This window comes from Tamandua tetradactyla, chromosome 4, assembly GCF_023851605.1.
Source record: "Tamandua tetradactyla isolate mTamTet1 chromosome 4, mTamTet1.pri, whole genome shotgun sequence".
Taxonomy (NCBI): Eukaryota; Metazoa; Chordata; class Mammalia; order Pilosa; family Myrmecophagidae; genus Tamandua; species Tamandua tetradactyla.
The window spans coordinates 145468974-145486533 of NC_135330.1; the positions used below are offsets into that span (position 1 = coordinate 145468974).

Consider the following 17560-nt stretch of genomic DNA (forward strand, 5'->3'; position numbering starts at 1 on the left):
ATGCCCTCCATGCTGAATATTCCTACTTGTTTGTTACAACCACTTATGCAAACATAGCTCAGCTAGACTCCAGTTCCAGGAGCTGTCTTACTGGTTAACCATTGATGTAACAGATGAATAATGATGACCCCAGAAATTCTAATTGCCCAGCCTCTCTCAGCAATGTTCCAGATTTGCTAACCTTCCTTAAATACTTCCTGGCTATCATGAAAGTTGCATTTCAGTAACTGGAATAGGAGCCTCCATCTAGGATGGCTCTTGTGCATAGCTCCTCCATCTCAGGGGAAGCAGGCTTTGACATGAAGTCTACTGCTGCCCTCAGATCCTTTTGACATTTCTCTGTATGGTGAATATTCTCAGGATATTTTTCCTTTCACAGTATTACAACATATTCTATGTGTAGAATGTGTGTAACAGATTCCATTCTCAATATTTCCAGATTCCCTAGTGTGCCTGAGGACTTTTCTTGCCTAAAGGAACTTGGTTCCTTCACGTGAACTTCCTGTGTTCATGTATCCCAGCCGTCAGGGTACTATGAGCAGATAGAGATTCTTTCTACCTTGAGTTTGTGTGTTTTAAAAGTGAACCCACAATAGATTGAGCACTGTGCCCCATTGTCAGTAATATAGTTGCGTGTATTGTTGATGGTAGTGGAAAGGTTGTAACAGAGGCACTTTTTTTTCTTGGCCTAGTAAGGCCATAGATTATATGAAGGATTCAACAAAGACAGATGGTCTGTAAGTGAGACTATTTTAATTGAATTGGTATTTGTACCAGGTGACACCCTATTCACACCACCCACCTCCTTCCTGGGTGACTCAGCTGCTGAGAGAGAAGCCTCTGAGCTGGTCATGAGTACAGTCAGGTGGAAGCTGTACTATACTCAGTCAACTCCAGTTACACATTAGTTTCAGCTGGATCCACCTGGGGAAGCACTGCAGGCTGTCTGCCCCAAAAGTCCTGCTCAAGAGAGGTAAGTTGAATTCTATTGGCGAACATAACTACAGCTGCTTGACTTACGTAAGTTTCCCGAATGATTAAAATTAGAATTTATCATATTATATTTGTCTTTTTTCCAAGTTTAATTTTGACAGCCTCCAAAGAGCTGTTTTACTCATCAGCAGCTCTTCTGTTCCTTGTTGTGGTTTTAGAGCGCATTGCTTTCAGCTTCTTGGCAATTTTACGCACTTTCAGTCTCACAGAGATGAGAGTCTGTTTGAGTTTCTGTGTGGGAGCTGTCAGCTGGTGAATCCGGTCACACAGAAGGGCAGTGCATTCCTTAGGGACCTCTACCCCCTGGTCTATTTTCTCAAGTGGATATAAAAACATTTTTTAAAGGATCTCTTTGTTTTCACAGATGATGGTTTCAGTGAAATTATTTATTGAACTACACTGTTTTACAGATAATACACCATTTTTTATTTTTCCCTGACTGCTGAAAATGTTGCAAGTCAAGTCACTGAGCTATGAGAGAGAGAGAGATTCAAACACATGCACTCCCATCCTATCCTCTGAAATGAAAAAAAAATCACTATTTCTTGATGGATGTATCAAGGAATAAAGATAGGGAAACTGGATGAGGGTGTGTGGTTTCTCATAGGGATTCTTGTGGCATTTTGCCAACTTCGTTATGTCCTATCTTGAATTCTAACATAAGACATGATTAATTATTATGGGGGCAATTTTCAAGCTGTCTTCATACCTTAGTCTGGAAAAACGAGTTTTGGAAGCTCTTTGATAAAAATAGAAATGCTATTACATACAGGTTTTCTTTCATAATTAATAGCTAAGCTGACATTTTTTTTCCTCTGCTATTTCCATTTATGATATGCAGCTGTGGGAATCAAACAGAAGGCGCCACTCGAAGTCTGCAACTGGCATCAGTTTATTGTCCATGGTGGCAGTTGCTGCCGTGTTCCTGGCTCTGCCTTAAGTTTTGCAGTTTTCTTTGCTTCCCATTTCTGATGAGATCATTTGCAGATTCAGAGTTGAAATATGAGTGCTCAATTTGCATGGTCTACTGAAAAGAATTTTGTAAATTGCCTTTTAAATATTTATAGTAATCCCCAAAGTATAGCATTGGTGGACTATAATTTTACTTTTCATGAAATGAGACCTAGACTATATAAAGGTGGGGTCAGGCAGTATGTTTCCCCACCTTGAAGGTGTTACATTTATTATGCTGTTTATAGCGCAGATACAGTCTTTTTGATATTTGCTGTACTCCAGTGTTTAAGGTATCAGAAAAATTAATTTGAGAGAACTGAGATATGACATCAGTAAAAATTACAGTAAAACATTCAGACATCCTAAGTGTCAGGATATATAGATAATACAGATAAACATGCCAGTATTTTATTTGAATTTTTAGCTTCACGTAAATCTTAGATCTAATTGATAGAATTTTTTAATTTAGTCTAACTCATGAATTTTATACATGAGGAAAAGAAGATATAAAAGTCTTAAGCAACTTGTCAGGATAAACCAGAATAAGAAGCCAGATCACCTGATTTTTGTCTTACTGAAATTTTTTGGTGGATTTACAAATTTCTTTCACATAGAACACCTCGTAACAGTGAGTGAGTTTCAGTGCGTTTTCATAAAAGTACTAAGCATGGTTGTGGGAATGAGAACCTCCTTAGTCAGTAAAACTTGCAAATGTTATCATAGTGTGTATGGTATAATTATGACACGATGGGATAGTTTTAATTTGTGGCCTGTGGAGTCAGTCTTGTTATTTTTTATATTCATGGGCTTTTACTCATAGGAGCCGTTGGGCCTTTGGAAGGAGGGAATCTGGTTTGTGAGTGTAGGGTGCAGGCCATCTAATGGGAACATCTCTCCCCTCAACTACCATTCTGTAGATGCTCCCTTCCCTGACCAATAAGTAAGATTCTTTTTTGCTGAGGACTTTGTAAAGAAAATAAAGATGATATGTTTTGAATGACTGAACTCAAGCTGTGGAATGAACTACAGATTCTTCAGTAAGAAGTTAATTTAAGCAAACATGACTTAACTGATAATATCCCATGTGATTTGGGCATTAATGCCAAGCATTCCTTAAGAGGGAGGTGATAAAATCCTTGGAGGAGCAGTCCAAGGGAAATCTTTGCTGGTGCCGCACGACTTCTCTGCTGTCATTATCCTGCTTCTAGGCCATTTTTTATTATTTTCTCTTTCCTCGTGCTGAGAACACTGGGATGAGAGTTTTATGTGTTCATTGTTGTGTACCTGTCTGCTGTTGCTCAAAAGAATATACTTTTTAATCAAAAGTCTTTTTCAACTCTGTCCTGTGTTTCCAGACTACAATTGTACGAATCCATATAACGCTAGAAACTGGAAGCAAGTAACAGCTACATTTATTGGACTTGCATTTTATGTTAGTTGCTAAACCTTTTTAGGCTATGAATCATTCTTTTATTGTGATCATTAATTGGAACTGTACGTTTTATAACTATCCATTAAATGACAACTGGCTTACTTCTGGGCATGAGAACCAATAGTCTGGAAAGCTGTTTTATAGTTGTATGCATGAGAACTCTAAAAATCTAAATAATTTATGCCAGGTCTCTAGATCCATATTTTCCTGGTTCTAAAGTGTTATTACATCTCCTGGGGAAGATTGTGAACTATTCGAATTTTTCCTAGATACACATACCGTAGAGCAGTAGCCCAGAAAATGCACAAGTCTAGATACGCATGTATATCTGTGTGGAGAGCTAATTTTAGTTGAAAGCTTTTGGAGACATCTGCCCCCGCTACCTTGCCCTTTCTCTACCCCTCACAAGTGTGTTTCTCCTGTCATCAGGGATGCTGTGTGTGAAAGTGTGGGAAGCATTTGTGTAGAAAAACTTTCAGAGAACTGAAATCCAGGCAGATATGGACTTGTATCATTCTCTTACTTTTTTTTATAACAAGCCTTTTGATTTTTATTATTTAAAAAACCTTCATTTTTAAATTTAGCTTCTTGACTCTGTGCTTGTGCCTTCAACAGTTTCCTGACAATTTTCTGCTCCCCAGTCAGGAAGGCATGCTCCATCCTGGCACAGACACATTGAGCACACATGGCACTACCGCAGGCTCTGTTGACATGTTCTTTTGCTTCAGATATCCTCATAAGAACTTTAGGTCTCATGGCACGAACTCCTCAAGATCAGCCTAGGGATATGCCACATGTAGGTTTCAGTGCTTTTCCAATTTTCTTGACATAAAGGTAAATAAATCTATTACCAAGGAACTGTATAGCCTAGTTTTGTTAAAAGAAGTACAATAGTATGTCAGATGAAGGACCATTTTGAATGCCTTTAGGAACTGTCCCCAGAAGAGGAAAAAGGATGACCCCACTTTTGGCCAAGGGTAGCTTACTTAACCTTTGTGAGCTTTAAGTCCCTTTACATTGAGAGTACCTATCTCACACCACTTTCAATAGATAAGAAAATGTAGGATTCTTGCTGAATTTTATACGTATATATATTTTTATACATTTACATATAAATTACATATTATATAACAAGTATTATATGGCATGATATGAAATATATAGAATATGATCATTTCACAATAACACAAAGAATTGAGAAAATGATTTTAAAGCTCATCTAAAAGAAATGAATGACTGAGAATAACTGATGGAATTTTTTAAGAGGAAATTAATACTAGATATTATAATGTATTTTTAGAGGATGATAGTTAAAATAGTTTGTTTCTGTTATGGGAAACTAAGGACAGACCGCTGGACCAGAATAGAGAACCATGAAACACATCGTAGAATACGTAAAAATTTAATATGCAACAAAGGAAGAACCATTTACCAGTGGGAAAGGACTCACTCCACCATTACCAAAGTAAATCCGTATGGATTAGAGTTTCCATGTAAGATAAAATATTTTTAAATTAGAACAAAACATATGTAAATATTTAAGTAATTTCAAGTTTTTCAGCAAATATTCCCCTAGAACTGAGTATATGCCAGGTACTGTCTTAAGTTCTGGAAATACAACTGTGGAGAAGATGGGGTTAGTCACTGCCCTCAAGATTTACAATGTATGTATGGGTGTGTATATATGTGTGTGCATGTGATGGGGTGGGGGAAGAGTATACAGTGAAGCAGGCAGCCTGTATGGTAAGTATTGTTATGGAGAAGTATTCTCTGCTCTATGAGCACTTAGGAGGGCCCCTAACTCAGCCTGGGGAGGTGGGATCTGGGTTGTGATGGTGTCACAGATGCTTCCAGAAGATTATGTCATCTAATGTGTGGCCTGAGGGATGACTAAAAGTCTGTCCTGAAAAGAAAGAGAGGGCGAGTGGGAGGCTTGAAAAGAATGTTCTGGTACAAGGTAGAGAATAAGCAATGAACTAAAGGTGATAAAGAGGATGGAACCATCAAGGCACTGGAATGACTCTCTGTGCCTGAAACTAAATTTAGAGTGAGGACTGGGGTTTGGGGAGAAATGAGGCTGGAGGGTACGAACTTGTAAGCTTGGTTAACAATTTGGATATTAACCTGATAGAAATGGAGCATGGTGGTGACTACTTTGGTGCCAGTGAGGAGAATGGACTAGGAGAGAGTGAATGTAGAGATTGGTAAAACAGCTAGGAGCTGTTACAATAGATTAGGGTAGTATGAATTAGGCAAGTGGCATTGGAAATGGAAAGAAAGACAATCAAGAGAAGTTTAAGGAGTAGAGTTATCAAGATTTTAAGGTCCGAGAGAAACAATGGATGGTGAAGAGATTTTTAAATAGTGTAAGAAAACAAAAAAAGAAAAATGGATAGAGAATAAAAAATTGAAAGTTGCTGCTCAAAAAAATATAATTAAAAGGTAAATTAAAAACAGGGAAGATAGGGATGAATGCTTCTGATATAGAGAGAAAAGGAAACAATATGAAAAACACAAACACACTTATGAAAAATAAGCAATAAACATCAATAGACTTCTATAAAGAAGTAAATGAACAATAAAATATGAAAAATATGTAAATTACAGCAAAATGATTCTACTTTCACCCATTAAATTACTAAAGAGATTGATAAATGATCATTTCTAAATGCTAGCAAATGCATGAACACCCAAATGCTATCGCTGGAATATAAACTGGTATAATTATAAATTAATAAATTTAAATTAAATGTAAATTTATAAATTATGAAATTAAAAAATCTTTTAAAAATGTATGAAAAAAATTTTGAAATCAGGGATCAGAACTTTTTAGAAATAGTAAATACTTTCCCTTGTAGGGATTAATCCTAAAAACAATCAGAAATGTGGACGCATATTTTTGGATGATGTTGTTAAACCAACATGAAATTATATTATATGACTAGAAAATCTGTGACATGGAATATTTTGTAGCCACTGAATAGATGATTTTAGAACTATTGTAAATGGCATTGTGTATATCAATAGACTCTAACAAGAAAAAAAACCGGGAGGAAATAACAGTGATTAATGAAAGGTGTTTGATTTTTTTCCTTCTTGTTTTTCCAAATTTTCTATAGTGAGCATGTATCACTAATATGAGAAAGAGTCTAATAAATACAGTGTAATATTCAGATAAAGAATCACCATATGACCAAGTTCTTATGACTATGACTCATGATAAAGTATTTAAGGTAACTAATCTTAAAGGTGTTTAGCTCATAGTCAGTGGTCAAAATTTTGGTTTTCACTCATTTAACAGTAATTTTAGCTAGAACTGGAGGTAATTCGTGGGAGATGCAGGTGATAGATCTGTTATTGAATAGCATTTTCATTACTGAATATTAGCCCAGTGTCTTTCATAAAATTAAACAGGTCCCAGAGAATAGGACATTATTAAAGCTAAAACTTGATGTTATTCTGCAGAAAGAGATAGATGGTGGAAATAAGGGAAGGTGATGGTCACATACTGGAAACAATAACAAACAGAAATGAAAATCGATGGTGGGGGATTATGAAATGCAGAAAATTGGTAGTATGCAGATATCTGGGTACTTACAAGACTCATTTATTCTTTATTCTGAACCCAGTTTCTCCATCAGTTATCGAGTTTCCCAATGGTAACGCTCAGACTGTGAGGCTGTATGACTAAAGAAACGTCCAGTTACCAGGCTGAATGAGTATTTACCAGCCTGAAACTTTTTGGATTTCCTTCTTTACTGCATTTTCAGGCTACGCACAGGTGTTTGTGTCTGGGAGAGTGTTGTCGTTTGCTAGCTGCCGGAACGCAATACACCAGGGACAGATTGGCTGTTAATAAAAGGGTATTTATTTCATTAGTTCTTCAGAGGAAAGGCAGCTAACTTTCAACTGAGGTTCTTTCTCACATTGGAAGGCACAAGGCAATCAATCTCTGCTGGCCTTCTCTCCAGGCCTCTGGGCTCCAACATCTTTTCCCGGGGTGATTCTTTTCTACATCTCCAAAGGCCTGGACTCAGCTGTGAGTGCTGAGATGAGGTATGCTGAGCTGCTTGGGCTGTGCTACATTGAGCTCTCTCATTTAAGCACCAGCCAATTAAGTCAAACATCATTCATTACAGCAGGCATAACTTCTAGCCGACCACAGATGTAATGAGCAACAGATGAGGTTCACGTACCATTGGCTCATGTCCACAGCAACAGAATTAGGTACCTTCACCTGGCCAAGTTGACAACTGAATCTAACTACCACAGAGAACCATTTGAAATTTAATTTAAATTGACAGGTTAATATTTCTACTTGATGAAGCCCTGTTGGTTTTCTCCTTGAATAATATTTCATTCCTATCGGGTGATAATTGGTTGTTTGATGGTTTGTTCTATTTATCTTCCTCAAAAGAATGCTTCTGTTTATTTGGTTTATAAATGTTAGGCCTCTCTTTTTTTTTTCTATGTAAAATGGTTTTAAAACATTTGCTCTTTTCCACTTCCTAGGAAAGCTTCTTTTCTTTGTTTCTAGTGTTTCAAGCATTAGCGGCTATGGCATGATTTGGGGCCATATCCCAAATGTGAAAACTTCAGGGCTTTTTCACACACAAATGTGAATCCCACCAGGGCATATACATATACCTTTATCCAGGTGTTTTTGCTGTATTTCTTTCCTTACTGTGTTTTGGCTTTTTTAGGTTTTCATTACTATACAGGTTTGCTCTAGAGGACTATTGACACTTGTTTTTTTTAATAAAAATATCAACTTACCTACATTCATTAGAAGTTTGACAAGTTGACTGGAAGATTTTGGAGCAAGATACCTAATTTTCACTCAGTGCTGATCCCATGATACTTTGGTAGTATGTTCAAAGGGTCTGGCCTCTTGGTCTTGGTTGAAGTCCATTATGCGATCTAGCTCACTAACTTTCCATTTGTTGGCCCCTTTTTACCTGGACTCTGGCTTAATGGAATAATACATATAAAATATAAGTTAAATTAATATTAGCTTTAATTAACACATGTCCCAGATATCATTGGTCAGAGTTAAATTCTTTTTCTCTTCTCTAATCCCCTGTATTCTTACTCTACCTTGTGTTCCACATCTTTTTTTTTCTTTTTGCCTTATTTTTCTTATCCTTTTCCCTCTATGCACCACCCCATTCCAGTTTCCTTGCTCAGATAGCCTGTCTTTAAACAAAGTTAGCAAGGAGTGGTAAAGATACTATTAGGTAAGCCAAGAGGCAATTTGTGAGATCTTAGGACTCTTTATGCACAGAGAAAACAAAAGATGAAAAAGACCTTGGCTTAGCTGGGAGGTGACCCAAGAAATTCTTTGGAACAGGTGGAGTTAGGGCTGGGATTGAGCTAGAGGAGAAATGGGTTACATAATGGACCTAAATGCTCCCAGGAGAAGTACAATAATTAAAAAATTATTATACTGAAGGAATTGAGAACAACTGTAGGGAGATGAGAAGGTGAAAGAAGACAAATTTAAGAAATAGGGAATGTTTGATAGTTTCACATGCATTCAAAGAGAGCTAAGAGGGTGGATTGACTTTGTGCTTCAGAATTTTGAAGAGAGTGATTTGATCTATAGCCTAAAAAAGGGTGCTTTGGGCAGAGGGCTTTAGGGTAGTGGGTGAAAATTAGCTCTTTCTGGTGGTCAACCACAAGAAGTAAATGAAAGTTGGGCCAGAAATTAGAAAACCTTTTCCCCCTATCTTTATGGATATTGACGTCATGACTTCATGTCAGAGGTTTTGAATTAAGCATTCAATATTTTGAAGGGAAATGATTTTTTAAAAATAGTTCCCAGCATAACAACAGAAGCTTCTGTACATCTCTTCCTATAATTTTCCATATTTAAAATCCAGTTGTGGGTGGGCCATGGTGGCTTAGTAGGCAGAGTTCTCACCTGCCATGGTGGAGACCTGGGTTTGATTCCCAGTGCCTGCACATGCAAAAAAAAAAAAAAAAAAAATCCAGTTGCTTATGTCTGTCACTGTTAGACATATGTACTGGAAACAGCTTTTGGAGTACCCAAGATGAGGGTTTCATTTTCCTTGTGAGAAGTTAAAAGCTTAATCGGAATGGAACTGAAGGATGGCACCATGAAATAAATCCAAGTAGCTGGATTTAGTCTACTAAAGTGTCATTCTCAGGGTGTTGGGTATATTTGAAACTCAGACAACTTCAGACTCTGAAATAGTTTCTTTAAAGAATTATGCAAAAATGAGATTTTGCTTTATTTATTTTTTAACACTACCAGTTCAATTGGCTTGTGGTCTTTGGTCTATTCTACAAAAGAGTATATTTAACAGTTATTCACAGGGGTATCATTGTTGATATAGTTTAAGTGACAGTACAAGAAGTATCCATATATAAAAATTCATTGCTTTATATCCTGGGCAAATTGGATAGAATTTTACTGATTATAGAACTTGAATATGAAGGTGAGCCTAGAATGGGCAGCTTCTTGTGTGAGACCTAATGCCTTTCCCAAAGATCCATACACTGGCTGGCTGGTTAGAATAATCAACCATCCTGGTTTACCCAGGACTTCTCTAGTTTAAAACTGAAATGAACACATCCACAGAAACCCAGGGCTGACATTCATTAGAAAGAGTAGATGCAGTATCTGGGGCTCATGATTCTTTAAGGGCCCCACAAACATGTTATAATTTTAATTCCTTTTAGTATCAGAAGAAAAATGATGAATATAATGATAATCAATATACAATAATGAATCCAGTCTGAATTATATTCATTTTTATGCTAACGAAGTCATAAAATATAAATTAAACTATTTATTTTGAAAACCTTTCAAACTTACATGACAGTTACAAAAATAATGCAACCCTTTACAGAGAACTCCAATATATTCCTATCCACCCCACCCCATCCCCCAATACCCAGATCATCCAATTTTAATATTTTTCTACATTTTCCATACCATTCCATCTATTCATCTATCTATCTGTTGGTCTATCAGTTCATTTTCTGAACCATTTGAGTATAGGCTATATACCTCACACCCCTTGAAGACCTAATACTGCTATGTACATTTCCTAAGAACAAGAATATTCACTTATATATCCACCTTAAGTGCAGTTATCAAGTCTAAGAAACTTGATAGAAAACTTGCAGTCTTTTTCTGATTTTTTTCATATGACCTGATAATGTTCCTTTGAGCTTTTTCTCTTCCCTTGCTAGATCCCACCCAGGATCATGTATTGCATTTAATTGTCATTGTCTCTTTAGTTGCTCTTTCTCCTCTCTCTTTTTTTTTTTTAAATTATGGGAACATTCATACAACAAAAACTCAAACACTTAATGGGGTTAATCACATTCACAATATTGAAGTACCCTCACCACATCCCATTTCTAAAATTTCCTAGCTTTCCAAACAGAAACCTATACCCATTATACATTAACTCCCCATTCTCCCTGCCCACTGCCCCTGGCAACCTTTACTCTAATTCTGTCTCTATGAGCTTCCATATTCTCTAGTATTTTCTTTAAATTTACTACGGGAATTAAATTTAACATCCTAAATTCATAACAATGTCATGTGCTTTGATACCAACTTAACTTCAGTAGACTGCACAACCTTCCTTTACTTCCTCTCCTCTTATCTTTATGTAGTTCTTGTCACAAGTTACACATTTATACATTATGAATCCAAAACCAGTGATTTAGCATAACATTTTATGCATTTGTCTTTTAGATCCTGTAAGGAGTAAAAAATGGCATTACAAATAAAAATCCAGTAGTATGGAATTTGTATTTACCCATGCTATTACCCTCACCCAAGCTCTTTGTGAGTTTATCTTAGAGTTCATTGAGTATCTTGAATGTGTATATTATGTCTTTCTTTAATTCTTTGAATATTCTCTCTACCCCTTTTTGTCTTACCCTTCTGGATTCCCACAATGTGTATATGGTATACTTGATGTTGTCTCACAGATTCTCAGGGTCTGTTCACTTTCCTTCGTTGTTTTCTCTTTCTGTTCCTTAGATTTAATGACTTCATTAGTCATATCTTCAAGTTATCTATTTTTTTCTTTTGATAGCTCCTATCTGCCATTGAGCCCCTCTAGGGAATTTTAAATTTCTATTATGGTAATCTTCACCTCTCTTTGGTTCCTTTTCATAATTTCTGTCTATTGATATTCTCTTTGTGTTCATCTATCATTTTCCTGACTTCCTTTGGTTCTTTGTTCATGTTTTCCTTTAGCTCTTTGAGCATATTTAGGACCCTTTAAAAAAAGATTTTGTCTGGTATGTCTCAGGTAGGTCCTCCCCATCAATGGTTTCTAATGCTTTAATCCCCTTGTCCTAGACCATCACTTTCTATTTATTTGTATTTCATGTAACCATTTTCTGAAATCTGAACATTTTGATATTTTAATGTGTAATCATTGGAATTTAGACTCTGAGGCATCTGTTCCTTAAGCTTGTATCCAGCTAGTGTTAGGACAGGTCTTTCCTTGAATGCCAGGAGCTAAAAAGAAAACACCTTTCCCCAAATCCCATGTCAGTGCTCTTCCTTGGGGCTTATCCGTACAATGAGTTTGGAGAGTAGCTCCAACCCAAAGCATAGGGGCCTTGCTGATTCTTTCTACATATGTGTCTTATCTTGGAAATGCACAGCGTGGCCCTGAGAATTCCACATTTACATGGTTCCAAATATCTCCTCTCCCCTAGGAAATAGCTTCCTCTCCATCACAGCCACTGCACTATATGTCCTACACCCACCAATCCCTTACCCAGTCAGCCACTTGACTTCTCTCCCAGTTTTTACAGGAGAGCTCAGTGAGCTACCTTCTACATCCAGGGCTAGTTCTGGGTTGGCGAGTACCTTAGGCCACCTCCAGATAGATTGAGCCAGACCTATATGCTCCTACGAGTATGTGTACAAGTGTTAACTCTGCTCCCTCCAAAACTGGCATCGGAGGTCCATCCACACTGGACAGCAGGCCAGCTTCATCCCATGGGACAGCCAGGGCACCACAAGGTCCTCCACTTTTGAGTAGGATTTTACTTGTTTCAATGTTTGCCTTGTTAGTACAGTCATTTAACCATTTTCTGGAGCTTTGAGAAAGATGCTTCTGCCACTTCTTGCTGGTTGTTCAAAACTTCTGTGGGGAGTTGGAACCCTGAAGCATCTCATTCTGCATCTTGATTGGAACATAGAATATAAATTTTGATTTGTGTGTGCATAAGGAGGAAGGGACCCACAAAGGTAAAACTACCGAGGGTTCACAAAAGTCATTATATGATTTTGGAGAAACCCAGTTCCAGGAAATTGTTCAGTACCAGGTAAACTGGGCAGCAGGTCACTTTTACTCCATTAGATCTTAACAATAGTAGTTGGTCATGGATAAAGAACTTTGGGTTTTCCCACTCGGTATTCATTTAAAATAACTAGTGTTTCTCCAGATCGATGATTTCAATGTTTCTGCCTGCTTCCCTTCTAATCACACATCAGTTTATTGGGTTTGCTTTGGCTTCCCTCTAGCAAAAGCTGAATAAAAGGCCTGAGACAGAGCAAAATGCTCCATTAGACAAGAGCAAAGTACTTTGATGAAGGCATTGCTCTTGGGTTGAATTCAACACAATAATAAGAGTTATTCAAGTGATGTCTGAAAATGCCAGTACTAGACCCATACCTCCTAAGATCTCAGGGCCCTATCAGAATTTTCTACCCAATTAACCTCAAGTAAAGATGTTCACTCCAGATTTTGTCTCAAAAGTGTCCATGTAAGTTAGCCCATGTCCCTTGAGGGCAAAGCAGAAATGGGGAATTTGTAGAAATAACTGAGAAAAGAGATAGAAGGAAAGGAATTTGTATTTACTGAACATCTTTACAATTTTTAAAAAATTCCTATCTACCTATATGGGTAGCATGAATCTTTTATGACATACTGAGGAATACAATTGTTCTAGTTTGCTAGCTGCTAGAATGCAACACATGAGATGGATTGGCTTTCATACAAGGGGAATTATTTAGTTAACATATAGTTCTTCAGAGAAAAGGCAGCTAACTTTCAACTGAGGTTCTTTCTTACATGAGAAGGCACAGGGTGATCTCTGCTGGCCTTCTCTCCAGGCCTCTGGGTTCCAACAACTTTCACTGGGATGATTCCTTTCTGCATCTCCAAAGGCCTGGGTTGAGCTGCGATTGCTGAGATTGCTGAGATGAGGTATGCTGCTTGGCTGTGCTATGTTGAGCTCCTCATTTAAGCACCAGCCAGTTAAGTCAAACATCATTCATTGCAGCAGGCACACCTCCTAACTGACTACAGATGTAATCAGCAACAGATGAGGTTCACATGCCATTGGTTCATGTCCACAGCAATAGAACTAGGCAACTTCACCTGGCCAAGTTGACAGATGAATCTAACTACCACAATGACTCAGTCACTTCTCTCCTGTGCTTGGTGATTCAGTTCCAATTTCTTTCTTTTAGAGGTTCCTTTTACTGGGACACTCATTTCAGTAAAAAATATTCACTCAACAAACGTAATTTTCTATTTTAGCTTCTGAGAATATAAGGATGAAAACCACAATGATTTGCTTTTGGCAATTCATAGTTTATTGAAGGAAACCGACATTTAGACAATTACAAAGCAATATGATGTGTCCTAGAAAGGAAGAAGTTTAAAGTATGATAACAATTTAGGGGTGGACATCACAGAGAAACAGTGATCATTTTTAGTGGTTACTGTTTCAGTTTGCCAAAGCTGCTGGAATGCAATATACCAGAAATGGAACGTCTTTTAAAAGGAGAATTTATTAAATTGCAAGTTTACAGTTCTAAGGCCATAGGACTGTCCAAGCTAAGGCATTGATAGAAACTCCAAAGAAAAGACCAGTGGAGTTTGGGTTTTTCTCCCTCCACTGAGAAAGCACATAGTGACATCTGCTAGCTTTCTCTTCTCATTTCATAAGTCTTCTCTGGGGACATTTCCTTCTGCATCTCCAAAGGTCTCTGGCTGTATGGGTTCTGTAGGCTCTGAAGCTTTTTTGAAAATTGTTCCCTCTTAAAGGGCTCTAGTAAGCAACCTCAACTTGAATGGGCAGAGGTGCATCTCCATGGAAACTACTTAATCTAAAGGTCCCACTCACAATTGGATGGGTCACATCTCCATGGAAACAATTAAAACGCTCCTATCTAGTAATATTGAATGAGGATTAAAGAACACGGCTCTTCTGGGGTAATAATAGCTTCAAACTGGCACACTGACCCAACAGCTTGAAAGTCTATTGGTCAACTCTGTCTCTTGGTTTTACCTGGGATATCATGGACACATTTTGGGGGATGGGAGTAGGCATCTCTTCCTCCACCAGTCTATGTACTATATACTGTAGAGAATCATGGTTACATGTTATCAGAGAAACAGATTTTGTGCAATGAATATATTACAATGCATGAGATTTAACCATTGGCTGTCAGAATGAAAATGTAAATGTCAGGAGATATTTTTTAAGACCTGACTCCATTAACGGTGTTCATTAAAAAAATTAAAAAGCACCAGTAATCATTACTGTTATTTAGTTGAGTCCTGTTTGCTTATTCCACTTAGTAATTAGGAAACAAAGAGCCAGTTCCACTGATCCGACAGCAGAAAAAGTAGGCCTCTCTTTTCTAAGGCAAATGTTTAATAAATGTGATGATGATGTTATATGGGCTTTGCTTACTATGCATGGACAAGCACTTTACAAGCTGAGAACTAGGTGTGCAGAAGGAAAGTTGTTCACAACATGGCTCACACATCTGAAAAGCATCAGTTTGGTTTTGGAATAACTTAAAGGAATTAAGCAATGGCCCTGGGAAAGGAAATGGTCCCTCGTCCTTTGCCTACCCAAGAACAGTGCACTTTGTGAAAGATGGTTGGGTTCCATGAATAGCATTGGCAGGGGCCAGGGGACCCCAGATGCTGGTCCCAGGCTTGACCAAATGAGCCTCCTTAGTGTGTGGACATCCTTCCTAGGGCACTCTTCATAGTGTGTTGTGAATTCCATTTCTTTCTTTTTCTCTGCATTGACCATAAACAGAACTCTGTCTTACTCATCTTTTTGTTCCCAGCTCCTGGCTCATTGCCTGGCAAATTATAGGCACTTGATACATATTTTATTGATCAAATAAATGAAAGCATTGTTGGCCTGATTCAGTCAATTGTTTGTGTATAATACTAAGGACACTAACTGCTCTGGACTGGTTTCCTCATCTGAAAAATAAATAGATTGGAATAGTTGAGGACTCAAGTCCTTTGGAACACTTTATGTCATATATTCATTATACTAGATCATGTGGCTTTTCAATATCATCAAAAAATATGTCTCTAATGATGAAACGGTCACTTGTAAATTCTTAGATTCATTGTGTGCTACCTCTACCCCATTATTCTTTCAGATCCTTACGGGAAGGCAGCATGTCCAATCTTACTTTGAGTAGAACGTCTCCCGGAGGAAGTGGTAATGTAGATGATATTTTTCTTACTCAAAAAACTGAAGAAACTGGGAAAAACAATAAACATAGGTCCTATAAGCATTCTAATTCTAATGCTAATTCTCTTATATAGATTCTGCATGTTTAGAAGCAATAATCTCATTTAATTAGCACTGCTAATGTTAAGTCAAAGAAAAAAGTAAAAGTACAACCATTTTAGTTATTTAATTGCAATTCAAAAATAATTTTTGAGTCAACAAATAATGTGTTTTGTGTGTTTGAGCTTCTACACTTCAGGCTCCCACAGGGCCAAAAATCTAAGTTACTTATAACCAAATACACCAGGACTTACTGACAGCTATCCAAAAGGTACTTTAAAAACTATCCTGTGTGTACTTCCGAGGCATATTTCTAATTGAATAAAAAGGCCAACCTCCTAAGCCCTGGCTTGGTTTATCTCAAGGCTGTTGTTCCACATTCCCAGGGGCCGAACGAAGCCTCCTGATCTACATTAACAGTTTCAGTTGGCACCTGAGCTGTTTTCTATGTTATCTTTGATGATGGGTGTGGGATTTCTTCTTTCTTGCCAGTAGATCCTACTTTGAAACAACACTGGGCTTGCCAACCTAGATTGACGCTGGCTGATCAGGTGTGCATGTCAAAGTTTTCAGGCTGACAAACCACATGCACTTCTGTGTGATTACAGCCCCATCTCACGTACTTCTGTTGATAGACATGAAGAGTTCCACTCCGGGCAGCGCACCGAGGCAGCAGGGTGTTCACGAGGTGAACAAAAGAAGGACTTTCTTACAGGATAACAGCTGGATAAAGAATCGTCCTGAAGAAGAAAAGTAAGGGGGTGTGGAGAGTGTGGGTGGGTGGTTAAGTAGAGATGGGCATTCTCTGTGTGGGAAGCTAATGGTCATCTAAAAAGCGAACACTTTCTTTCTAGGCTACTTTAGGATGTGGCCTAATTTTTAAAATAAGATTTCAAAGGCATATGTCGATTGTATCAGATTTCAATAATCTCTACCATTTTTAATATCCATGTTTCTAAGAGAATGTAGGTCATTAGCAAGAGGGAGCAGGGTTTCATGGTAATCAACTAAAATGACATTTGTGCTTACCTGGCAAACTGAAGAGGAAACATGAATTTACAGTTTCCGAAATGGTAACATTAATTGCATGGTTAGATTACTGACACGTGAATCATGTCAGTTGAAACAAACACCTGATAGTATGATTTAAAATTTACAAACAATAATAATTTATCTAAAATTTCTATATTCAAAAGTCAGGCTGGAAGAAGGACGTAAACATAAGTTACTAAGTCCCTCTAGTCCTAAGGGGACATTACATATTGGAAGGGTGGTAACTGTGATAGGACTTTGTTGAGGGAAAACTCTTCCACAAAGAAACATATGTCTGCAGGATTTGAGCCTTGGTTCTCCTACCTATATGCTTAAAGATCCTGAAAACTATGACCATTGGTATTATAGATTGGCATCTCATTGACAATATAGATTTACAGTAGATATTTGTCCAACCCAGATAAATATTTTTATATGTAATGTATATACATGTACATGCATTTTCTGATTTCCTCTTGTGCATCAGGGTTGATGCTAGGTATGTTACATATAAAGCATCATTGCATCTCCCAACAACCGCACATGGTAGATATTATTACTTTTTCCTAATGATGCACAGCTGTAAGT

General features: G+C 37.5%; 1 protein-coding gene across 11 annotated transcripts in view; it reads left to right on the forward strand.

The window, feature by feature from the left end:
- Window positions 1-808: 808 nt before the first annotated feature.
- The window catches only part of SCEL (sciellin), a 121771-nt gene continuing 105019 nt past the window's right edge, over window positions 809-17560 (forward strand). For 6 of the 11 annotated variants that reach the window (XM_077158476.1, XM_077158480.1, XM_077158484.1 and 3 more), the window contains exons 1-3: window positions 810-973; window positions 15807-15868; window positions 16576-16693. In XM_077158476.1, coding sequence (XP_077014591.1) covers window positions 15826-15868; window positions 16576-16693 — 161 coding nt within the window. In that variant the 5' untranslated portion in view covers window positions 810-973; window positions 15807-15825. Of the gene's footprint in view, window positions 1021-15806; window positions 15869-16575; window positions 16694-17560 lie in introns of all 11 variants that reach the window. The other 5 variants (XM_077158478.1, XM_077158481.1, XM_077158479.1 and 2 more) reach the window with 3 other exon arrangements.